At 39.8% G+C, this 26,121-nt stretch overlaps 3 protein-coding genes across 5 annotated transcripts; 1 reads left to right on the top strand and 2 right to left on the bottom strand.

The window, feature by feature from the left end:
• Positions 1-673: 673 nt before the first annotated feature.
• c6h15orf61 (chromosome 6 C15orf61 homolog) lies at positions 674-2,343 on the bottom strand. 3 transcript variants are annotated; one of them, XM_025056483.1, is made up of 3 exons: positions 1,698-2,343; positions 976-1,124; positions 674-899 (listed from the first exon to the last, which is right to left on the bottom strand). In XM_025056483.1, exons 1-2 carry the CDS (start codon positions 2,038-2,040, stop codon positions 997-999), a joined length of 471 nt encoding a protein of 156 aa, XP_024912251.1. In that variant the 5' UTR covers positions 2,041-2,343; the 3' UTR covers positions 674-899; positions 976-996. The 3 variants fall into 3 exon arrangements, with proteins under 3 accessions (XP_024912251.1, XP_024912250.1, XP_008310338.1); XM_025056482.1 differs by having other exon boundaries at positions 674-871; positions 948-1,124; XM_008312116.3 differs by lacking the exon at positions 674-899 and having other exon boundaries at positions 931-1,124.
• Positions 2,344-2,801: 458 nt separating this feature from the next.
• iqch (IQ motif containing H) lies at positions 2,802-22,899 on the bottom strand. Its single transcript, XM_025056514.1, has 20 exons — positions 22,781-22,899; positions 22,483-22,602; positions 22,287-22,384; positions 22,074-22,149; positions 21,348-21,467; positions 19,397-19,499; positions 19,057-19,223; positions 18,429-18,977; positions 17,329-17,395; positions 16,212-16,295; positions 15,947-16,131; positions 14,806-15,078; positions 14,524-14,712; positions 9,228-9,348; positions 8,807-9,093; positions 5,271-5,429; positions 3,911-4,033; positions 3,741-3,802; positions 3,140-3,248; positions 2,802-2,995 (listed from the first exon to the last, which is right to left on the bottom strand). Exons 1-20 carry the CDS (start codon positions 22,829-22,831, stop codon positions 2,924-2,926), a joined length of 3,015 nt encoding a protein of 1,004 aa, XP_024912282.1. The 5' UTR covers positions 22,832-22,899; the 3' UTR covers positions 2,802-2,923.
• Positions 22,900-23,445: 546 nt separating this feature from the next.
• Positions 23,446-25,900, top strand: aagab (alpha and gamma adaptin binding protein). The gene is made up of 10 exons (XM_008312118.2): positions 23,446-23,631; positions 23,887-24,077; positions 24,154-24,250; positions 24,331-24,420; positions 24,555-24,638; positions 24,725-24,804; positions 24,919-25,012; positions 25,116-25,220; positions 25,319-25,368; positions 25,477-25,900. Exons 1-10 carry the CDS (start codon positions 23,538-23,540, stop codon positions 25,552-25,554), a joined length of 963 nt encoding a protein of 320 aa, XP_008310340.1. The 5' UTR covers positions 23,446-23,537; the 3' UTR covers positions 25,555-25,900.
• Positions 25,901-26,121: the final 221 nt, after the last annotated feature.

The raw sequence follows: 26,121 nt of genomic DNA on the forward strand, positions 1-26,121 counted from the left end.
GGAAACTTTGATATATTGAGATATTTCCATTAACAAATGCTGACCAGGTGTAATAGATACAGTATCTGACACACACAGGTCAAAGACTACCACATCAAAACAGCAAGAAAAAAAACAAAATAACACAAATACATAAGGAAGCTGCACATGATGCACAGCATCGCAGTAGATCGATTGCAAAGAAGGTTAAAAGGTGCATTGATTGACATGTACAACAAGAAATTGCTCATTCACTTTCTTTGTTGCTAAAATGAGGAGGCCAAGGCCTGAAGAGTGGGGTCACTGATAAGAGCTATTAGAAGGAGATGCTGAGGGGTGAGGAAATCAATATGGCAGTTTGTCAACCTGCCTCTGAGGGAGCAGGCCTCTGCTGCAGACTGAAGTGTGCCCCGTCAGCAGAGCACATTACCAGAAATCAAAGGCCAGAGAAAGGCCTGAAGGAAGGCATGTAGATGTCTCTACAGAAAGGCTACACTTTGGTAATTAAAACCCACTTTATCACACCTGTCTTGTCACTGTTTTTCTCTAACACTATCGACTATGTGTTGCATGGGGAGTGATCACTAATTTACCCCAACATAAATGAGCGGCAGATTTTTAGATTTCTCTGTACAGCAGAAGACAGAGGAGCATGAAATCTTGTTTTGTCCAAACACGTCTTTTGTCCATCTTTTTTTTTTACCAAACACATCTTTTGTCCATCGTTTTTTTTTTAATCTACAGTAGTTATTCTGTCCATCGTGTTGCAAACATTAACAAAGAGTGAACTGAGATTAATTCCATTGAAACATCAGGCATAACAGAGACCTTCATATTAACATTTTTCCAACTATATTTTCCTTGAATTATTTCTCATAAATAAACATGGCACGTGTTGTAGTAAAGGTGGACAATGTTGTGTTTTCCAACAATATTTTCCTTAAATAAATCATAAATAAACATGGCATGTGTTGTAGTAAGGGTGGACAATGTTGTCAGGGAGGGTCAATACAGGTTTTAATATTGAGCACCTTCTTCTTCTTTGTAGGCAAAGTAAACAGTGACAGGTCCAACACTCGTCTGCACAGTCTCTGCTGCTCCAATGACCATCCAGCAGCCGATACCATAGGCCAAACAGGGGAGACCTGGAACAAAAGGAGCAGAGTTGATACCCAGGTTCTTTAAAAATAACACAAAAAATAAAAATCCAAATCAACATGTAGTTTATACAGGAGCAGTTTTAAAACGTTATTACATCAGAATAGAAAGACATGTGGTTTTAGCAACATCTTATTTATGGGCTAAACCATTTCTGATCTGATGGGTTCTTAGGCTGTCTTTAAGATTGAATATGATTGAAAAATGTAGTAATCGTTACTTTCACTTAACTAAAATAAGCTAGCTTTAACAGGTGTTTGATTTATGTTTTTTCAAATAAAAAACATTTTCATTGCTATAAACTGTCAGAAAGTGTCTCTTTTCAACTGAAAAAAAATTCTGAAGTATTATTATTGTACCATTTGATTAAATAATTAGTCATATGAGCCATAAAGTAAAATCATTACAGTCTACACTTAATTGACTGTCAAACCGCAAACCCAATGTCCACATGAGAACTATATTCAATAATGAATGAATTTATACACATTCATTTACTTATTGCATTAATTAATCGATTAAAATGGACAATTCATGGTGTTAACTTTGTGTTTACTGACCTAGGTTGATCACTTTAAGCCCGGTGAAGAACCTGTTGAAATAGTCCAGGTTCTGTGCAGGTGCTTTGGTGCAGTGGTATTTAATGAAGGGAAAGCAGCCTGTTCTCAGTATATGGTAGTTGGTTCCCTGAACTCTCCAGTTGAAGTTGGACAGTCCGAACTGGTCGTTGTGGACCGAACTGTAGCGGACACAGTATGAAGTCCATGGAGGAAGTTTTCTCTGCAGCAGGTGACAGGTCAACACCTCAGAGGCAGCCGGAAGTGGACCGGTCCTGCCGAAGGTGCTCGGAAACAGGACAATCTTCAAGAAGAGGCGGTGTATGATCCTGAAGGTTTCCTTCATGACTTGCGCAAAATATTTTCTAGTTTTTATTCACCTGGACTTCAGTCTTTGTAGAGACCCGTCTTAAAATGCCCATGATAAACACACCAAAACAGGAGCGGTAACTCACAGCTGACGACTGGTATCAGCGACACCTCAACACGCAACGCTCAATATCATTTTTCCACGTTTTTCTGTAAAAAACAGACTATAGCAATAAATAAATCCTTTAAATCACCTTCTCTCCAGCGATCCTTGTTTTGACACGGTCCTTCGTTTAAAGCCGTCCGTCGTGAAACTCAGCGCCACGAAGCTGTTCCACCTCGACACTCCAGACACTAATTATACTCATTTGTTTCTCCGTAATTATGAACTTGATCAATAAAAACGACATCTCGGTACGTTTGTGACTAATAAAGTGCTAATGTTGTGAAAGGAAGAGTCAGGCTGCTAGCAATATAACAGCAAAAAATATCTTAGATTCAATTGAAATTTCTTTAGCAATATAACAGTAAAAAAATATCTTAGATTCAATTGAAATTAATTTTATTATTGTTGTTGTTATTTTGGGCACCAAAGCCCCGGTAAAGTTCAAATTAATTTATATTCTCAGTTAAATTAAGTCTTTTTAAAAATGTACCTGCTCACCAGAACTTTGTAAATGTTAAAAATTGAGATTTTTCTGCCCCTAAAATGTATGTAAAAACAAGGAAATGTCAACAAAAAACATATTTTTACTGTCCAGAGTATAGACATATATATATATATATATATATCAACTTACATTTTATTGTGATTTTCAATATGCTCTCATGCACTGTTAACTAGTTATTTATGTATTGATTACCAAACATGGTGATGCTGGAAATGTTTCACTTCCAATATATTTAAACTTGACAGGTGCCTAAGCAGCAGGTTTACTCCTTACTGTCCTCTGTTTCCTCTGCAGTAAATCCTTGATGTTTTTGATCAGCACCTCAGAGAAACAGATGAGGAAATAAAACACAGTTTAATTAACCGCACATTTGAATTTTTAACTCATAACACTTTCTACAGCTTTACTAAATATGCATATTTAATGAGTGTATTAAAAGAGATTGTTAAATCATTAACTCACTACCTTGAAATTGGTTTCTTCCTGCATTTTAGAAGCAGATATTTCTCCATGAATGATTGACAGATTGTGGGCAAAGGTCACTAAAGCTCCCTGGAGATCCTCGGAGACGGTTCTATTAACAACAGGGCCAAACAAACGAGTTTACTAACGATCTTCGTGCTGTCAGCTTAGAAACAATCACCCAGCTCCTCTGATGGGGTTGGTTAAATGAAACTTTCAGCAGTGTTCCATCAGTCTTAAGGGGGATGAGCACAGCTTGATTTAACTGTTACATCGCGGTGTAAGCTAAAGGATTCACGTGATAAATATGTTAAATAACCCCTCGCTAAACAAAAAGCAGAATCTGTAACAGCATTTTTAAGGCCAAAGGTGGCATGTTAATCCACAGAAAGAATGGTGTTTACTCTCCGTCTGGAGAAGATTTTTAGTCCCTTAATCCTCTCCCGTCCCCTTCTTTGGTTGTCTGTTTTTCCCCTAGGAAAAGGCAAACTTTTAATAAGACTAAAAACTGTGCTGAACACATATCCTACGATGCTGCACAAGGTCCACGTGAATTAGCTCGAAGCGAGAAATAAACAAACAACAATGACCGAGAAGTACGTACATCATTCCCATGCTGCGTCGCTCACTGCTGTCGTAAAGAGCAAACACCGTGCCGCACTTCCTCTGCAACGTAATGGCAACAAACAAAAGGAGCTCTCAGAGATGTAATAAAGGACAAAAGTAAGGTGTACCATTGTGTACAGTAAATATAAACAGGTTGAACATTTCTACCTGGATGTTAAATCCAATGCCGTGAGCCCTGCACATCTTCAGGAAAACACTGTGGTACAGCATAGAAAGATTGGAGTGAAACAAATGGCCTCCAAGAACAGCACGGCGTGGAATCACTGGAGTCTGGGAAAAGATGTGTAGTTAGTATTGTATGTTTTAATAACTTTTATATATCTGGCCATAGGCTGTGTGTATCCTACAGGTCACAAATTGGAACAGAAGGATCTACAATTGTAATCCCTAGGAAATATATATATATATATTATAAACAAATGAAAGAAAAAAAGAAGTTTGTTTGACTCAAAGTCTCAAACACAAATATACAGTATGCAGTCCCTGTACCATCGACCAGTGGTCAGAGGTTGAAATGCAACGCAATAATGAACCAACGCCATGAATATTTTGCATGGTGAGTTAGTTGTTAATCAAGAAATCGATAAAGTGCTGTAGAATATCAATACAGTATAGTGAAACGAAATATGAAGATACTTCAGTGTATCGATATTTTGCTCCACCTCCATCAACAACACAGTATATAATGCCTACGACTGGACAAACAGATCAGAGAGATTCTGCAGCGGCACCATAACTAACACTACGCAGGCTGATTAAGTGGCAGGGCTCAAGAGAATAAAATTGGTCTGTTTCTCCCTCACCTCCGGGAGACAAAAAAGCACCGGCTAAAGCCTCTGTGAGCTCAGGAGATCGGCCATAACTCGCTGTGACGGCTGTGTGTTTACAGTTGTCAAACACAGGATTCGCACACGACAATTAAAGTGTCCAGCAGGGAGTTAATTGTGTTTGTAATATGCATGGCCCTAATGATGGCCACTGCTGAAGCCATTAACCACTGCATCGGCTCCACTTCTGCAGAGAAGCATCAGGCCAGCGACTAAATGAATGTTTGATAAAATAATACAAGTTGCAGATTAACAAGCGTAAATTCTGGCGTACTGCTAATAAAAGGAGCCTATTGTTTAAGGCCTGGCACCAGGTTGATGAGGTGTTCAAGCATGCATACACATGCATAATGAAAATGCTATGAATTATTAATGTGTTGATTATTTAGGCTCATCTATCAAAATGGTAATGAATTCAGCACCTAAACACCAATTGAGCCCGGTGCGTAATTACAGCTTTTACTTGTATTTAATAAAAATGAGGAGAAAAACTTGATCTACTTCGTGATTACTGTACGGGGACAATAAAGGTCTCTCAAGTATGAATTTGCTTAAGTGGCTTCTGTCTCATCCATGGCGTGAAATTTAACACATAATTAGGGGCTGATAATATTGTAAACAACGGTTTAACTTTTGCAATTAAAATTGAAATACTCCATTTGAAGAAACTGATACGTTACTTTGTCTGCAATCTGTTGTTCACAGTGTTTCCCCTGGACGTGCATGGGTACGTCTAAGCAGCCTGAATGGTGATTCAGAGATCCTCCGGTCATCATCTGTAACATCTGGGTCATGGCCAGTTGGTCACTGTATCTGAGGTCCAGATCAACGGCCCATACCTGCCAATGGATACAATGGAAAATTAACAGTTTTAACTGGATGACATAAAATTTCACACAGGGCTGGACCAGTAATGCTAACAGTGTTATCCACAGTAGGAGGCAGTGCAGAGAAGACAGGGTTGGTATTACAAGCTAGGGTCATTTCAATGGTGGAGTGACACGTGCACAAAGTGCTGCACATCCTTCCCTGTATATTTGAATGGCCATGGCTGCTGTGCCGGGCTCAGATCTGATGAGAAGCTCAGTTCCGATATGTATGGTAAATGGCGTCATTATAAGTATATTAAGGGGTCAGGTATGGTTATAGCCTTCTGCTTAAACAGGGCTAATTTTTTCCAATAATAACCTAATAGCTATGCCCTCTCTTCAAAAGTGGCGAATAAATCACGAGTGAAGGAGTTGTTAATAACTAAGTGGCAGTCGGCTGCCTCCTTTTGCCGTTCCTATTTGTCAAACTAAACGCTGCTGCCACTGAATGCAAATCGCTGCCTGTCTGCTGCCTGCAGTGGCTGAAACCTGAGCACTTCATCTCCACTAACACAAGGATATCTGACCGCCCGCACTCACTCTCTTTCATCTCTCTTAGCCTGTGCACACTGGCAGATTGTGAATTATGGGCAATAATGAAAGGTTTCAACGGACGATAGAGTTCATTATTGCCTAATTGCAATGATGACCTTCTAACAAAATATCTGGAAATGTCACAAAGAGACAGAATGATGCCCAGTGTCAGCGGACCAAAATGTACAAATGTGTCGATAGTGATGCCTATATTCCTGATAATGAATTAGTATAATTGATGAGATAACAATGTTCTATCGCTGCTCATTGAGGCTGATTGTGACTCAAGTGAGATGTGAGGCATTCAAGTTCAACAATTCACTGAGACAACAGTATCTGAGCTTTTGTTTCACTGTTCCACCTCAGTCTTGTATGTTTCCGTTCAATGCACAGCATGCACTTGTGGAGGCTTTAGCAGGTCTGCTGTCAGAGCAGCCTCACCGAGTGCAGGGCAGTGGATAAGTCTACAGCTGTTGAGCTGACCGAAACAATCGTCAGATGGATTGTGAAGACCTGTAGCCTGATAAATATTACTGAGGACGACGGCTTTGCTGACATTCTGAAAGTTCTAACTCCCCACACTACCAACTATCGACAACATGTCACAAAGGAAACTAAGGGAAATGACCAGTTTACACCTCCAGTCCTTTTCCATTCACGTCTTGTTTTGACATTAAAAACCGTGCAGCTAATTGATTAACATAACTGATTAAACAAGAGTTTTCACCTCTCGTTGATTAACTGCTTCTGCCTTCACTCTTTGAGCTCTGTTGTCATCGTCTGATGTAGTTCTTAATTAAAAGTATTTTGTCGCTGCACCACCAGCAATCGAATATATCACTGAGTTGTAATGTATTACTCTGAGCAGCTGAACACGCGGAAGCTTCCGTCAGCTGTTCAGACTCATCATAATCTCTTCAGCAAATATTGCTGTTTGTCAGTTGCATGATGTTTTTTTAATGAATTTACTGATTTCTATTCCTTACCTGATTTGTACATTTATTTTGTAAATCATTTTTTTAATCATTATTTTACAGCTTTCCAATCAGAATGACAACCATCACAAAACTGTTTGTTTTTATTATTATCAGCCCAACAGCAGTGTACAGTCCCCTCACTTTTACCGACTGATGTTCCTCCATCACTACCTGGGCCGTAGTGACGGACACACTCCTCCAGACCATTCACATGACTCACTAAAAATCATACTGCAGCGGCCCATTGTTGCTCTTAACAAAGCAGCAGGAAATGTTAGCCTGGATTGCACCTGTTTTCGATTGCCTTGAATTTTCATTAAAACCCCTGATGCAGCAGCTGTGGCCCAACCGTTCCACAATGTGAGGAAAGACTGCAAGGGCAAACATATGTGACCCACTTCTTCCCATCACATAAAGTAGGCAGCTTTCAGCAACAGGTTTGAATCTAAATTGATGTTTAAATCCAGACAGGTTTGCCCATGTGGCTCTCTTCTGTCTGATCTGTGTGTGTGTGTGCGTGTGTGTGTGTGAGAGTGAGGGCTGGGAGATGGTTAAGTGTCTGTCTTTTAATATCCCTGCCTCTTTTTAAGCACATGCTGTTTTTAGTCTATTCTTAATTATATTGTCATCGACTCACAATCCATTTCAGGTCAACGTCGAGAGGGAAAATTAATTTTAAGGTTGTCGTTACATCTTTCTAAAAGAGGAGGACGGGGCACCGCGTCAAGTCTTTTGACAAAAGGACAGAGTAGTTTGCATTCAAAATACTGACACAAAAAAATAGTGTAGTTTAGTGAACTAGATAAGACATTTAAAAACTAAAGGTTATAATAGTACTAACTGTAAAATCATAATTACTATATAGATTAAAATTAAAATTATTTAAATTCAAGAATATAGACTTTCACTTTTTACACGCTCACACAGTGCAAACATTCATTTCATTAGATACTACCCTCTAGTGGCAAGTGTGCCCTGTTCTTTGCCTCCTTTTATTAAGAATGAAACACAAAAGCAAACATTAATAAAGCTTCAAGACCAAGGACAAACAATCACCCGAGACTTATTTAGACGTCCTAAAAAAACAATAGAAATGCTGTGTCGCCACATGATTGATTTATTTTTTATATTCTTCTTAAAACTATCAAGCAGATCCAGTGCTTTGCTCACTGTTTTAAGGCTTCAGAGTTGTATACATCAGATTGTAAACAAAGCATTTCATTTTACAGCTCTGGATCAATAAGCAGTCGATGCAGCCACATGTAGCGAACTGAGCGCAAACCACCATAAAGCAGTCGTTTTCCAATCTCGTAAATCAAGAGGGTTTCTGCAAAAACCGCTCCTGACAGATGAGCTACGGCGTTGATTGTGTTCTGATACAACAAGGTGAAGAATTTCAGCAGACCTGCAAGTAACACGGCGGAAAAATAAAACACCAACAGAGGTCTAGAGTGAAGCTGTCAAATCACTTAAGGATGACCCGAGGTCTGAGAGATGGCTGCCTCTGAAATTCTCTCCAGTGTAAGGTTAAAGGTCAGGCCTTAAATGGTGGAATCAGTGTATTGACACAATGAGACCTGACAGTTTATCACATGGCCTTGTCACACATTTGGTCCCAGTGCCCAGTGTTTGGTTTGCCTGTTTTCATGCTCCCGGGGGAGCAGGACGGGAGGCACCAAAGCTCCCATATGGATCACTCTCACAGCTTAAAAATGGATCCTTTAAACCAAAATGGTCAAAGATAGAACTATGAAACACCTCGAATGGCAACATCTTTTTGTGAATGTACTGTATTAGCATGAGCTAAGGCCTTGACATTTCCAAGCTGCATCTTACCTTCTGCTCCGTAGTGCCGAGGTCCATAAAGGTAGCCAGGTCCAGGGAGACGTGGCCTACGATGTGGTGTTGCAGACAGACCTGACCCACACGCGCACAGATGGAGTCTAAGGTCTGTGGGTGCACCGAGGTCTGAGGAACGGTGGAACCCACGGCCTCAAACTGACATGAGCCCTGAAGCTGGTCTCCACAGGACAGCGTGATCACATGACCTCCAGGCTCCAGCAGCAGGTCTACAGTAACACAGGTTACAGTGTCTGAAGGTGGATACGCCTCCACTGCACCACCTGGACACACAGTGACAGCAGTGGAACAGAGCGGCTGAACAAGTAGTTGACACATCAAATCACATTTACATCGACGACGTTCTGCATGTTTCAAATTCAGGACAATGACTGGCAGCCCACAGTCAATATCTGACCTTGGCTGAGGAAGGTCTCGATGAAGGAGGTCCAGTTGGGATAGCAGGATGTGTGAGCAGGCCGGGCGTAACGCTCCAGCCACTGAGGAATCTCCTCTAAATATCTGATCAGTACAGACTCCTGCAAAGTAAGAGGTTAAGGTTTGACTTTCTGGAAGTTGGATGAAAATGAGCCCGTGACGGGAAATCATGAAGTTGGTCATTTAATTACACAGACGCCTTTATTTACCACAACATCAAAGTGACTCCAGGGAGATGTGTATTAGCTGATTTAATCCTTGTTTACTACAATTAACTTATTGGTAAATAAGACAGTACTCGCTAATTAACACAGGTTGATGTTCTGTTTGTGTATAAATAAACTCAAAAGGGAGTCGATAAAGAATAGGTAGAGTTGGATAAATAGTTTACCTTTAAATTTCACTAAAAGTCCATTTTAGATCAAGAGATACATAAAACGAATAAACACATGTCAAATTTGGCCCATCTTATCAATTTACGTGTTCCATCAGAGCTTAGCTTAGAGTCTGGTTGTCTTAAAATCAAGTCTAAAGTAAGGACTCAATGCAGTGGTCAAATCTTATCCCTATTTAAATGTAACTTTTAATTTATTTCATTAAAGAAAAATATCTTCAATCTGTTCACATCCATTGTTGAATTAACATTTAATGTTCAACAAATGTTAATCTTATTCGGCCTACAACTTAGAGTGTGCTTTAAGTGTAAGTTTAAGTGATAGGGTTTGACACCCGTGATGTAAAACAATTAGTAATACAGAATTCATTCAAAAATTCAAATTGCCTGTTATTTTAGAAATGGACCCATCCCTGCCTGACACCTCTGGCGACTGCTTCAGTTTCTGTGTGGTCACAGTGTGGGGGTCTACCTGTGAGTGACAGCCTATTATCTGACGGCCTCGGGAGTCTTATAGCCATGAGAGACGGCACATGTCCTCAATAACAAGTCTGTCCACTGAGCAGCTGATGTATACCTCGGCTAACCCCATCTAACTGGGGATCAATCAGGCCGAGCTGGGATCAATATCACTCTTCTTTCTGTAACTAGGAGGTGCCATAATGGCTTCCACCTCTTAATTACGATGTTAATTTTGAACTTACCTTCAAATTGTTCTTTTATACATGTATATATAGAGAGAGAGATGACCAATTTTTGTATTTTACTCCGTTGGTTGTATTTCTGTTTTATAACTCTGTGATGCTCATGTTGTCTGTATGATCAAGGCGTCAAGTTTTCTTTAAGTAAAGAATTCTGCACCTAATGGCGTCTCTGGAACGACCATTAGACGGAGGTTTCATCTGGTCGAACACGACGAAATGTGTTTAAGCGCTGAATAAATCCTAAATGGAAATGTTGCCTTTTGTTCTCCCATTGTTGCTGCTCAGAGCATTACTTTGTTTTTTGAGTATGTGCCGTCTGGCTTCACTGGAGACAGGACTGAAGATTATGCTGTTGACATTCCAGTCATGTAACAGCCATCATCATATTCAAGTACTGTAAGAGGCGAGGTCAAATGCTACACAGTGATTCCCCCTATACAAACCATAAAGCACACAATGGTGCGGCAAAAGTGTAAAGGAACGGTTGTCATTTTCCACGGAAGAACAAGCTCACCCCAGGACTTTGCCTATGCAGTTCACAGAAGCAGCAGGACAGCGGGGAAAGAAAGAGATGTATTTGGCCATAAATTATTTGGTCTTAAACTGCATACAGTAGAGGGTGATAGGATTCAGGCTCTTGTGTCCACACGAAGTGCGGCAATCTGGTGATAAATAAAACAGATGTTGTTCTGCTTGCCGTTGCCATTACATACAGTTAAAAACAACAGAGAGCATTTTAGGGATCGTCATCTGGCTGCTCACCAGCTTTTCTAGTATGTAGATGGACCGTTTGTGGCACTTTAACGCCATTATTTTCCGTCACGTGACTATTTTAAGTCATTCTTCAACTGTCTTTATCACAGCAGCAGTTTTTGTTTATAAGTTTTTTTTTTTTAATCCTCTGAGCATCAGCCCAAAAGAGTAAACCGCAAAAAAAGTTTAGACTTTAAGGCAAATTCCAGTTAACCGTGTACAGACTGATCGTTACATATTTAAGGTTGGCGTCCATACGGGCTGCACAGTATTTAGACCCAAAAACATCTGTATCAACCTCTCTACCTCTTCAGTGGTAATGATTATCAAATGACCCATTTCCTCAACAAAATTTCACCTAAATAAGGTGTTGCTCCAGATCTGTTTGCACACACTACGACGAAAGGAAACACTCCATCTGTTGACGCTATTAGGTGTAATTTTTACCCTCTTGTGCCTAATGATCCATATGCAAGCTGTGTGAGTGCTTAAGTGTGTGTGTACGGCCCCCTTCAGGCGTTGCATGGGTGCAGATCTACATGTCTTTAACCTCTTTCTGTGTAAATGCTAAAAGAGGCCCGGGGGCTTTCTGTGGGCTGGGACACTGCACGTGTCTGTGGGCCTCACAATATTTAGAGAAAGGCACTTGTCCTTAGACCTCTCCAGAAGCTTCTACAGTGTAAATGAAAAGCCTTTTGTTGTGGGCTTTTTTTTTGTTTTTTTTTCTCCATAGCCAGAAGGGATCTGTTGGACTGTTGTTTTTAAAACTACGATGTTTTTCTGGTGAGTTAAGCTCCTTCACGCTGAGCTCTTCAGAACAAGCAATAATTAAAAAATATGAACACATTCTCAGTGTCGGCCTAATCCACTGTCTACTTTGTAGAGTTCATTTCTATTACAAATTTGTATAATATACAATTAAATTATCACCTATTTATTTTTTAGTAAACAGTTATATTGAAGAATCATGAATTAATATTTAATTCCTTTATTTGGTCATTTGGGTTGGATTAATAATTAATTAAATTGCCACTATTTACATAAACCAGGTTAAAACATCTATTAAATTAATTTTTTAACCGACGCACAAATTGTGCGTGCCGAGTGTCCGCCGTCAACACTCGCTGCCCTTTCCCTGGCAATTTAGTCGACTTCTTCTCAGCAAACTGCTGCAGTAATGAGCTGTATTCCTCAAAATGTAGTGGCATCCTTACCCATCAATCTGCAGCCGCCGCTGTGAGGACATACTGGACATAAAATATTCATATGTTTGACTCTAATCATGGCCCGGTACTCGTTCAGCTTGGAGAGCCAAATTGCTATCTTTCAACATGAACTAATACTAGAACAGAAGGACGGAAAATACACTCAGAAGGTTAATGCTCTTTAAGGGTAAACAATGGCACCACAAAAAGAAAATGCATGCAGCGAGGGGCACGGGATGTGTGCTTTGCTTTGATTAAAAGAGCAAGGTGTAGAATAAAGGCCAGTTAAAGCATTGTGTCCATATGGCCCTGAAGCCCCGAGGCTGTCGGCCTACACTGGGGGCCTCGGCACTCTTCCCTCTCCGTGGGACCCCAGCTGGTGAAACAAACCCCATTTACCTTCCACTGCTGCCTCAACCACCATTATGGACCTTGGCTGAGGCTCAGCCCTTCTCTGCCATAATTAACGGCATCAATGCTACAACAATTACAGCGCCGCGTCGCACACTCGCACAGTCAAAGAACAAGCTAATGGGAACGAAACGGAGTGAGCTACAAGAAGCTCAAGATGACTGCTGTTCTTTCAGATGGAATAAAAAGTAAAATCGTTGTGCTCCAAGGCCACAATCATTAGCCTGTAATTAGTTTACACCAAGCTCCCAGTCAAATGGCAAAACACGGTAATTAACACATGACAGAAAATCAAAGGCTACTATGTAAGTATATGAGAAATCAGAGCCAGGGGCTGAGGAGCAGTCTGTGTACAGACTGAATCTGTTCTGAATGAAAGGTTTACCACTTACGACACAAACTGTATCAGGATTGGATTTGAATAAGATCAGAGATTAAATCCACATTTGTTGTTTTTAGGGAAAACGTCATCAGAAAACAGACTTCTAAAGATGTCATTGACTTATTGAACTTAATTAATTAACAGTTAAATGTAGGGAACGTTATTATTGTAGTTTTGCTCCGTGTTGTACAAGACATTTGTGGTCGGCACAGATCTGGACTGCTGGCAAAAAAAAAAAATCGACATCAACCTACAGTAACCAGGTTTTTGTGCAGAATGTGGCCTTCATTGTCACGAGAAAGGTAGAACCACATGACTCTCTGACATTCCCAACAAGATTACTGCTTTAATGGCACCTTCACGTTTATGTATTACACTATTATTTTTTTTCTTCAATTTCATTTATTCTGTTTTTTTGATGCATGGCTGACTTTGGCCTTGTGTCCGATGAGCCCTGACACAGAGAACTTAACTAGGTCTCTGCACAAAAGTGTATGATTTTCCTGTAAATCGCACAGATGAAAGGAAACGCTTTTAAAGAAGCAATCACCGCTGATAAGCGAGAATGAATCTAAAGTCGTCCAGGGCCAATGGCTGCCTGGTAGTGTCCTGCTGACGTGTAGTTCAACACTGGGTTTTAGGACGAGATATTTCTACTGACTCCTCAATATAATCACTGTAGATTTTGACAGGCCTAGATGTTTGTTATACTTGCTGTTACTCATAATATAATATAATACTCATCAGGAACTTACAGTGTTTACCACCGAGAGAAAAGCTATGGCCCATCCTAACACTTAATTGAGTATACTGTCTTTCCTCAACTTTTCCCGTTGACAAAAGTCTCTGTCAGACAATCAGTACGAAGGACAGTGCGTGTGAACAGCCAGATTTTGAATAAAATCATTTTAAATTCTGCGTCTCCGGGGAAAACGGTCAAAACACAGAGCTCCAGGGACTAATGAGCGGCTGTTACTTTAACACCTAATCTCTACCAAATGACTGCATCTCTTTGACCCTGCTGTGACCCTCTCATTTGTTCCTGCAGTGACTCAAGTGACTCTTTTTCTCTTAAAGCCAGTACTGTAATGTTATCTGTTAAATATCTTGCTGTTTCTACGTTAACTCAGAATGGCCATTTCCTGATTGGTACGAGGGCAATAATAACGGCAATAAACATTATCTGTATTGCTTCCTCCTAGAACCATTGTTCTGAAGTGAGCTATGAAAAGGAAATAATGGTAAAAACAACACCATTTCATGGAGTAGTAATGGAGGAAGTTAAAAAAAAAATTTCACAAACCTGAAATTGTGCAAAATTAACACAACCCCCACATAGATGTAAGTGTACTCAGTGGGCTTTAAGAAGCGCTGTGATAGTTTGACACTGTCAGGAATGAGCGTCATAATCAAAGTCGTGTCTTTACCTGAATCTCTTTCGTTTCCCACATCCCAAGACCACAGCGATGGTACTTGTTCAGGGCCCAGTTGTAGCAGCTCAGATGTTGCACGTCACAAAAAGCAGTGCCACAGCCTCCGGGCTCAGGGTCAATCTTAAACAGCCAGCGTTTGACGTCACTGTTTTCAGTCATTAGCCGAGCCAGTGTTTCATGAAGCTACATAAAAAAAGATAGATATATTTGAGCACAAAAATGAACTGTTAATAAAGGTTGCATTCTACTTTCAAATAGTCATTTTTGTTCTCTGACCTGCTTTAGTGAGAAGATGCCTCCTTGACCAGGTGGTACCTCCACCTCTGCTGCGATGAAGATCTTCCTGCATCCGCTCTTGGTGCTATAAAGTTGAGCGATAGCAGGTTCTGGCCCCAGGATGGGTACACCCAGCTCATCGGCTACTGCCAAGTCATCGACGTGAGCAAGTCCTCCAACAATGTACGCTTCTTTCCCCTGGATTAGATTCTTGATACGTTTTAAGGTGTGAGGACTGTACTTCAGTAGTGTGGTCAGGCACAGGTTATGGTTCTACAGTAGAATGAAAAAAAAAAAAGAGCAGAGCGAGATTGTTGGCTGATCTAAGAGTCTCACTGTCTTTTTCAAGGGTTGTTTCTTGACCTGATTTATCACTGTGTACACACAACAGATCTATTATTGTAATATAGCCAGCAGGGTTTTGACCTCTCCTGTATTCCAGCAGGTTGAATTGATAAAAGCTGCCTGTGGGAGGCCTTCCTATCCTTCACATCTTTAATGTGCGCTAGCAATGAGATCCTTGGGAATACAACTAATTACTTCACATCTGTATTTATTTGATCCACATGGAATTATCCCTTCTGTCACAGGCAGAATGTGCTGCCAGCCGTGGGTTGCAGTGATTCATCTCGGCAACATGTCTGGCACAGTGTAACAACAAAACAGCAGGAAAATCAATAGAAAGGAAGGAGGGAAGACGGCCACGTCATGTCGCACATTAGTGGAAATGGATGCAAAAAAGATAAACAGAGGGAAAGGGGGTGGAGGAGGATGTAGCACGATCCTGATTTGTCTGCATCGGTGACATTAAAACAAATGAAATATTCTTAAGATGTTTCTCGGGTGAAGCCAATGACTCCACAAACTAATGATTCAATGTTTACTGAAAAACAGCCTTCAGGATCAGATGAGTTGAATCCATAAAAACACCTTAAAGGACTCTGGTGTATTAATCTGCAAATGAAATATGTCTGTAAAAATATATATATATATACAGACATATCAATACACTCCTGGGTACAAGAATATTGCATTGTGATAACCCTTTCAGCACCATCTAGAGGTGGATTTTAAAACTGCAGATACACGTGGCATTTCATCAAAAAGAACTTTTGATTTAACTTGATTTGAGTGATCTCACCGGGAAATAATCCACGGCCTCAGGTGTGAGGATGACAAAGGGTCTGACGCAGGACGTTGTTGCCGTGGTTCTGTTCCCGGCCGTGTCTGTGGCTCCATCACCCATCAGGAGGGCGGAGTAGTAGTACTCCAAGATATCCTCTCCCAAATGTGTGGGGCAGATAAAGATCACCTCCACCTTTGGATCTAGAAATGGAGCATCCGTTCATTTCCGGTTTACTTTAGAGCACACTGAGTGAAGTGGTGACTCTGTGAGAAGGTCCTACCTCTAATCTCAGCCAGTCTGTTCATTTGAAGGTTCTGCCGGATGTCAAACCCCCTCACGTTCAGTCGACGACTCTGAGAGTATCCTGTCGGAGCGAGGTCACAGAAGGTCAAAACACTGTTACTTCTCACTGTTGTCACACTTCCCAGCTCTGTACACAAACTCCTCAGACGTGCATGTTGGTAGGTGTGTGTGAGTGGTGTGGTTAAGTCTAATCACACAGTAGTGCATTATGATAATGAACCGCAGCTTAATAACTAGCAGGTGCAGTGTCTGCAGTGTGCTGGGAGTCCTGTTGCACCATGTCCAGCCACCACTGAGCTCCATCCAGAGGTACCTCCAGGATCTGTGCTCCGTGTCTGCCTGCTTCTCTGCCTGAGAGAGAATCCTCCACTGAATCAAGGTAATTAAATGATTGGATTCATGCTAATTAACAACAATGGGGTTCAACTTTCTAATTATCCTTGTTCTCGCAGCACTCTGTGTAGCCACCCCGAGTGCAAATAAAGCATTCCATCTGCTAGTAATTAGGCTTAATAATTTTAGACAATCGCTCTATGATTTACAGCACACAGGGGCTGATTACAGTCTGAACGGGTGAACGTCAGTGACGTGATGACTGCCGACGACACGACAGCGTCCTCACTCTGTGTGCCTTTTCTTTTGTCACTCCCACCAAACAAGACATTTTGCGAATATTCGACAAAATAGCTTTTCATTTGCCTAATCTGCAAATTAAATGGGGATTGAGACTAAATTGTTGGGTTCCTTGGCATGGGGACTGTCATCATCCTGTGAGTGCTTTCCTGCGGAGAGTCATTTAAATGAAACGAGTGTCTCCACCAGGACTGCAGCGTAGAGCTGTCGAGTGATGAGACATGAGATGACAGCAGAGAGTGTGATCGTGTGTGTGTGTGTGTGTGTGTGTCATTATTGACCCACTGTAGTCAGGACCACTTAGCCCTCATTAGAATCAAAGCCTGGTCTTAATGACATCAGGTTTTTGTTAGTGGGATTGAGATGTACGGATAAGAGATAATCTTAACAGGATTAACTCTGCATGTGTGAGTGTATGTGTGTGTTTGTGTGTGTGTGTGTGGGGGACGATCAGCATCTACCTAATGAAGGAATGTGTATAATGGTTCTCTTGGAGGACTGGATGTGTTTCCAGTTGGCTGCCAAATTCTAGGGATGGAAGGAAAAAAAAGGGGACGATCAGCATCAGAACTGCCTTGCATCCGCACACACACACACACACACACACACACACACACCACCGTACCACACATCACTGCATAGCTAAAACACATCAACCCAATCTCTCTGGGCTAACAGAAGGAAACCAAGCATAAAACACCACCTTAATTAAATTAAGCGTTTACTTTAGAAACATCTTCCCACAATTAATTCAATAAAGACGGTACATGATGCCTCTGCCAGGGGAAGATTATCAGGCTTAATTAACAGGGTATGAATGTTTACAGCATGTATACACAAACACGGAGATGTTATCACTACATTATTAACTCGTTGGCATTAATTAAAACTGTGGCTGCAGACTACCACCAAATATCATCACTGAACCATGGTGTGTAATATTCAAGCTAGCTGCAATATTCATGGTGTATATTTAACTGATATTGTGATATTCAAATTGGCCATCAGGATAAATTGACATCGTTTAGCCCCAGCCTTCTGTACATTTGTCCTCTTTGTTACTGACGGAGCTGCATCTGTCTCTCTCCATCAGTCTGCTGGGTTCTGGTGCTCATCTGTCTCACTTGTCCTGCTCATCTAACTATCTTTGGTCTCACTGTTTCTTTTGTCTGTCATTAACAACCATATATTATTGACTCAGAGATTTATGTTTAATTGTGTCATTTTTCGTGCCAAAAAACGTCCCTGATGTAGCCTTAAAGTAGATTAAGAAAGCAGGTCTGGATAAACGTCCCTGATGTAGCCTCAAAGTAGATTAAAAAAGCAGGTCTGGATAAAGCCTATATTTAGTATATATAGTGTATGTAATATTTATATTTGGAAAACTCCAGAATAAATACTTACTTCACACAAAAAAGAGAGATAGATCATTTGATTTTAAAAATTAAAGAAAATCAGAGCAATGAGGTGAAGTTTAGAATTGTCAGTGATTAATATTAAGTAAAAAACAGAGATACAGCCGGAAAAAAAAAAAAAAGGCATTTAAGCAAAGCAACATCACCTGGGCTCTGCAGCGGTAATTCTCCAGCTGTCTCAAACGCCGAGCCTGCAGGGCCTCTCTGACACGAATCATCTGAGTGTGCATCAGCCATGAGATGGCGATGGTCCCTGCCGCCCACTTGCGTCTGCAGAGGAGCTGGTAGGCTTTCCGGGCTACACGGCCCCTCCAGCAGGACTGGATGTGGATGACAGCTGCCTCAACGCCACATTCTCCCTTGTAGCGTTGACCTGGGCTTAAAACTAGACCCAGTACCTCCTCAGAGTTTTCAAGCACCGAGAGAAGGTTGATTACTGGAGGAGCCTTTGTCCAACCACTATCCCAGCCATGGGCGAACTCCACCAGCCGCTCCCCACTCACTTTGGCAAGAGGTACAGCAAAGTCCCTGAGCAGCTTTTCTAGGGCCTCCAGAGCATATGCTACACTACTCCAGCACAAACTGAAGCTCTGCCGGAAGTGGCAGAAATGTTCCTCTTTTGTGTCGATCCTGCCGTTTGTGATGGTAAACTGGTATTTGCTGTGGTTCACGTGAGCTGACACCACTTCCATCACCTATAACACGCAGTAATCATGGTTGAATGGAAACACAGTCTGTGAACGGAGACATCAATTATTACAAATAGTGTTTTACCTTAGATCCTTCACAGATGGCGGGGGTGCCCTGCAGCACACATGCCCGGTCCATGTTCTTGGAGGTCGCGCTGGGAGGCGGAGTCCTGGGAGTCAGAAGAACTTTGGCCTCTGATTTTTCATCAGTGAATCCTGGTACTGTCTCCCATTTCTGTAACTTGGACTTAGCTGTAAGACAAAATTTGCTTTCAAATTCACTAATGGTTTTTGTATTTAAAAACAAAAAAACTGTTACAGCTGAAAGAAATAATTATACCAATTATTCAAATATATTTTAGAATTATTGTGATTAGGTCTGAGCAAAATAAAAATCTTTGAAAAAGTGTCATAAATCTGTTTACCTTTTCTCTTGTCTTCTTTAAATTCAGCCATGTTCCAATGGCTCTTTGGCTCACAAGCTCTAAGTTTCTGTGGCGGGCCGAGGATGATGTTGTGATCATTTGCCTGAAATAAAGGAAATTTGTCAAACCAGCAACAAACGAACACCAGCCTGATTTTTCTAGTAGGTTAAAATGCATTGGCTCATTGTGTCTATGCAGAGAGTCACTATCAGTCAGACTGAAGCCAGATTGGAGAAACACAACCTCTGATGAGAGGTCTGTGATTACACTATAATTTCTGAAATAATTCTATTTTTTACAATGCTGTCAACTACCCTGTAACCCCATTTCTGTAATAAATATTAAGACAAAAAATAAGACAAAACCAATTGTTTTAAAACACACTAGTTCACATGGCAGGCCGTGTAACATAATAATACAATGGAAATAAACTCAAAGTTTGTGCTGCAGACCGTCCAGTTTGGTCACCTAATGTCCTCTCCGTCATTCTCTTCAGACCACTGAGCTCTTTGACAGACCACAGGTAGGAGCCAGGTGCTGCAAAAATCTTCCCTCAAAGGCACACATCTGTTTCAGGTGGGCTTGAGGAAAGGTGGCACCTTTCGTAAAAATTGCTAAAATGCAAAAAGCCTATTCCTCGCATTGTGTATAGAGTGAGGATTAGCTGGCCTGAGATGCAGGTGGAGGCAGCAGGCAGAGAGCCAGTGGTTAGCAGTTGGGGAAGCAACGGCTGTCTTATTGGCATGCTGGACCAGGTACCTACTTCTGTCCTGAGACAGCTGTAAACCACTAGCCCATAGCGCAGCAATCAGGCGCTTGTTTCTCTAGAAGAATGCTGATGTGCTGCAATCTGCTGCTTTCTGCTTTCTGCAGACAGTTCTTCTGCCGCTCCTCTCTATCAGAGTGACAATGTTGGCCTCTATTTTTCATGTCGCTTATTGATTCCCCAAAAAACATAATTGAAAGGAAAGTGTGTAAAATACATCGAAAACTAATGCCGACCTTTGCAAAGATCCATCTGTCTCCGGTGACAAGTGCTGCTTGTCATCACTAATTGAGTGACCTTTGTGTCAACGTCTGTGTGAACATCAGACTTGAAGAATCTTTTAATACAAACTCGTGTCATCATTCTTCACAGAAACAAAAACTCTTTGTTCTGCCAGGAAAAGACAGGATGATAACAAACTCATCATAACTGTGGCAGGGCCCTCTGTAATACATCACGAACAAATGTTTCCTGATGCAGAGGTTGTGAACAAAACACAACTGAATCACAAATGTTTCCTGATGCAGAGGTTGTGTGTACGACATATAAAATATATATAAATAGCCAGATTAGATTTTATTCTGAATTTGCTTAACTCACGTGGGGTTTCCTGGAATATAAACCATTTTACTTGAAATGTCTACTAATAGATCTGAACATCAACAATATTATAGATAAATATATTTTTTCAATTATTATTCTTTTTTAAAAATCCTGATTAAAAGCGCCAAACAATCTTAAAGAATTGTATGCTTTCCCTTTCATGAATATAACTGGAGTAAAAAATTGTTTAAAAAAATCTCAGAGCTTATCTTGACTGCCTTCTGGGATACCGTGACTGCACAAGTGACAGTTCCTGAAACGTCAATGGGGTCACCAGAAATTTGTAATGTCAAAATGGGGCCAAAAAAGGTTGCGCATCACTGTATTATAGTAATACTATCTTTTACTTTAACTACACAGTACCGCTGATTGCCTTATTACAGAGTTCAAATAGTTAAGTGAATGGTCGTGGGTATCTTTTAGCCCCACAGCATGTTACTAAATTAAATCCCAAATTACAATATTTTGATTATATTAGAGATCATTATTCAGATGACCCAATAAATGTAAATTGTATTTAATCGGCTAACTAATTTTAAAATTGAAATTAAATTATTCTACAAACTTTGTCAAATTACTTACAATGCTCCGACACTTTCTGTGGACATCGGGGAGTGATATTCCACATTTCTGATTCAGAGTGGTTCTGTTCTTTGTGTGAGCAGGTTTATAATGTAACTGCATCGATAATGGTGACCTGGGCTGAAGAAGAAGAAGAAAACAATACAAAGTTTCAGGCGGGGTTCAATGTAAATTTAACATTAGAATTGTAGAGAGTTTTGTAAAGAAAAGGAAAGGAAAACTAAATGATTTAGGCAACTTTTGGGGGATTGTTTTCTGCATAAATGAAGTCTTGATGTATTTCACCTGTAAAATGGCCACGACCAATACTCTTAGTTCTAATTTGATTAAAATGTAATTAAAAGAAAAGTGGTGTTTTTTATTTTATTTATTTTGCCTGACAAGTATGTTTTGAAGTATCTTATCATATGACAGATTTAGGCTGGAACTGAATTTTTAGTATGTTTCTGCCTTGTTGAAATGTGGTTGGAACATTGAAGTGAATAAAATAGTAAAATAGAATTTACTAAATACCATCTGCACAGTCAGATTTTAAAGAGGATTTTCCCCCCTGTTTAATCTAAATTATAACTGCTGCAATTATTTCTAAATAGAGTACTATTATTATGAAAATAGTGAATAAATAACACCATTTGCACAGTCAGATTTTAGAGAGGATTTTTTTCAATTATTTCTAAATACAGCATTATTATTATGAAAATAGTGAATAAATAAAAAATGATCTACCTCATTATTGTTTGAAGTCCGTAAAATATCTTCTCCTTGCCAGTGCATTTTCGGGAAGAAATCCAGAACAGGTTCCCTTTTCATAAGAATTACAATGTCTAGCACCAGACTGTATCATCTTCTAATTCAATATAATCACATTTTTATTATTGAGCTGTGTCAGATTTTTCTTTCCTACCAAACAAACAAACAAACAAACAAAAAACGATTTACCATTTGGGAATCTCCAAACACCTATTTGGAATGTTCTCAATGCTGGGAAGAACCAGCAGCCGTGTTGTTACTGTTCTGAGATATTCTTCAGTTTGTTTCTTTTATTTTATAAAAGAACAGAACAGTCAGTCACTTTTGGTCTACTCATTATACATCATATAAGGTAGTAGTGAAGTTGTGAATAAAATATTCTCACCCTGACACTGTTCTCTGTCTTACTGAGGGCATAGTCCAAAGCCTTCAGTGTTGTTGCTGGACTTTCACTGGCTGGAATTCTCTGAAGACCTAATCTGAGTTGTCTCAAATCCTTTTGTACCTGTAGTGTGATGTAACGTGGACAACTGTGACTCTTTAAAATCAAATCCCATAAAGAAATATCACTATAAAGCACTTTTTATGACAAAAAGCAGTTTAGATACTAATTTATTTTTTAGTTAAATGAAAAACAAAGCAATGTTCAGCAAATCTGACTTTGGAAAAAAAAAAAGATTTACCTGAACTAAAACTGCTCCTAATTTATCCTCATATCGAAGTGTATTCGACATTTTTCCGCTAATAGATTTAGACAAACTGATTTTAATCTAATCTAATATTCTAATATTTTTTTCCTATATACTCGTGGTTAAAAGTTAACCTCTGTAGTAGTGGCGTTGTCATGCCAACCCGTGACCGGCTAAAAGGTGCTCTTTATGCCCAGTGCTATGACTTTCAGGATAACCGTCATACTGCAGTTAAAGTAAGGTTAGTAAAAATGAATTACTGATTCCTTGGGTCTAGCTTTATTCAAAAAAAAAAAAATTTAAACCATTTTAATTTTTTACAATAATGTTGAATTCATAGAAGTACTGGTGTAAGGCAAAACATTGAAAACTTGACGCTAAATTTATTTTTTAAGTCAATTGCCCAGGATTTTATTTCAGAGTTCCATCTAAACTTATCAAAATAAACAAAATGTACTATTGTTTATATATATAAAAACACATTCTTGAAAATATTTGTTGCCTTCACTTTTAGTAATACTGCATCTTTTTTGTTTCATAATTATTTTCGATAGCCAATGTGTAAACGTTACTTAATACATACATTAAATTTAATATAACATTTTAATTAATAGTTTAAGTTTTCTTTTAATGTACTGTTGTTGAAGTGTCATACCGGAAGCAATTATCTCATCCTGAGGTAATAGGTCATATTCTTTGTCGTCGCTATACGATAGTTAGCAGCTAGTTAAACTTGTCTGCTCTATTAAAAATGTCAGCATCGGAGAACGAAACGGATATGAATATTCCCTGCGTACTCGTTACAAGCTGTGACGTGGCTTTCAAAGAAGAGGAGTTGATCAAACGTAAGATCAGCGAAGTTTCAGTACATGTTTTGGCTAAGATGCTAACGTCAATGCTAACCCCAGAGCTATGTCTCTCTTTAAAGCTCCAATCAGTTACAGCTTTTTATGCAGTTTAAAGTGAATGATATCAACAGATTGTGAATGTAAAATAAATGACAATGCTGAGTATCACAGTGATATTTTTCTACGTAAGCCGTAGCATTTCGTAGCCCAATTCAATGTCAGTATTTTGAACTGAAGTATATTTCTCCTCAGAGATTTTGAACACATCGACTCTGCCAGAGCCGACGAAGAGAGAGGAAACAGTGGTGTGGTATCCCTGGAACATAAACAACAAATATTACACCGCAGATGTCAGGTTGTGTGTCGTACCCAGCACTTACCAGATGTCAGCAGAGGTTGCACAGTGCACCCAGGCTTTCATTGCTTATTTTGACAGTAGTTCGGTGCGTGATTAAATATACCAGTTATATTAACATGTTCTCTTGAATAATATTAAATCGTTTTCTGTGGTCTTTACAGAAGGACGGGTTGGAAAAACTCAATCCGTGGATATCTATAGTAGAAGATATTGCCCCAGAGGTCCTTATTCTGGTGTGTGATCGAGTCTGTGAAAACGGTCAGTTCTTCAGTTTTGTGAGCAACACTTGAGCAAACTGTACGGTATTTTAAAATTCTAAATTTGTTTCCTTCTTCTAGGGGTAACAAGACATGAAGCACACCAGTGGTGTCTGGCTCATGCCTTTGAGTTGGTGGAGCTCAATCCTCAGGAGCTGCCTGATGAAGATGGTGACTATTACTGCACTATTTGTATATCCCAATTAAAAAATGATTTGTTCAATTACTTTTCAAGGTAGGTTTTCAAGCTCTTTGAGTAATTGTTCTAACCCTTTATGTGTTTGCTTGTTTTTACACTCAACCAGATGACTTTCCAGAATCGACTGGCGTAAAAAGGATAGTTCAGGCCTTGAACGCAAATGTGTGGACCAGTGTAGAGATGAAGGACGGTGAGAGAAAACCACAAATGCATTTTCAAAAGTCTACCTGGTGTGTGTTCGTGTGGTTCATGACACCTTGTATCTGGGTCCAACAGCGAACAATCAGGGCTTTGGTCTGATGAGCAGCTTGGTAGCATCCAGACACAACAATCCACGCAACTGTCACGATCCAGAAGTAGGTACATTTTCTGTCTTATGCATGTTTATTTTATCAAAGTCATATTTCCCTTTTTTAATTGAAAAGTATATTTAAAAAACGCAGGCTAAAATCGTCCTCTTTTTGTGCTAGTCTTCTAGTTTGTCAGCAGAGGGCGCACTTGTAAACGAAGCCACCCATACAGAACACAGTACAAACACAAGCACAACAGAAGACACAGTGGTGGGTAAGTTGTTGTCTCCACATTTAGGGAACCACTATGTCTGTCTTAGAAAGACGTTCAGTGCATTTGCACTTGTTGTCATTCATTAGTGTGTTCTTTGACACAGACGCAATGACAGACCTGGACATTCAAGAACTTGCTAATCTAACAGCCGCAGATGGGGATGTGGATAACTTTGAACGGCTCTTTACAAAATTAAAAGAGATGAAAGGTAATGATGGTAATGAAAAAAAAAGCCAACAAAAAACAGCATGTTTTTGTTTGAAGGTTTGCACGACTTAATGTGCTATGATATTGTCTCTGTCTCAGATAAAGCTTCTTCGTTACCTCATGAGCAGAGAAAGGTCCATGCAGAAAAGGTAACCAACTGTACTCTCCACAACTTATGTTATTTCTTACTCATTTTAATTATGTCTATTAAAAATATAAGTCAAATTACATGACTGTGTACGGAATGTCATTCCCAGGTTGCAAAAGCATTTTGGATGGCAATAGGTGGAGATGTAGAGGAGATTGATGGAATATCATCTGGAGAAGACATCTAAAACAAACCGGTTACTTCGCTCTGATCCTTGTGTCCTGTGACTCTTAACAAGGTCCAAGAACTGGAGAATTTAAGAAGGCTTGCACTTCAAAAATGAACTTTGAGGGATGAGAGATGGAACTGTGAGAGTCATGTGTAGAAAGTCTCTAATGTGTTTAATGTGTTTGTCCTTAAGGCACTGTTGTCACGTTCTCTTTTTTTTTCAAGTGGCCTGTGCCTTATTCTTATGAGTTGTAATGTAAATTCTAATCAACATAAAGAAGAGTGATTTTATGTTGTCTTTTTCACTGTTTTTCACTGTGAATTAATCTTGTGCCTTGTGTTGACACAGCATTGAATACAGTATACAAAATCTTTGTAAAAGATATGTAAAATGAAACAACTGTAATAACTCATGTTAGAGTACCCTAAAATGTAGTGGAGTTAAAGTGTTGCAGAGGTGAAGAACATGGCTCTTAGTTTCATAACTATTAGACCATTGATAACACAATCAAATAAATTAACATGCTAATCCTGCAAACCCGTGAAAGCATCAAGGCAACAACAGAACAGGAATGTACAAAAGTAA

This window comes from Cynoglossus semilaevis, chromosome 6 (genome assembly GCF_000523025.1).
Source record: "Cynoglossus semilaevis isolate Cse_v1.0 chromosome 6, Cse_v1.0, whole genome shotgun sequence".
Taxonomy (NCBI): domain Eukaryota; kingdom Metazoa; phylum Chordata; class Actinopteri; order Pleuronectiformes; family Cynoglossidae; genus Cynoglossus; species Cynoglossus semilaevis.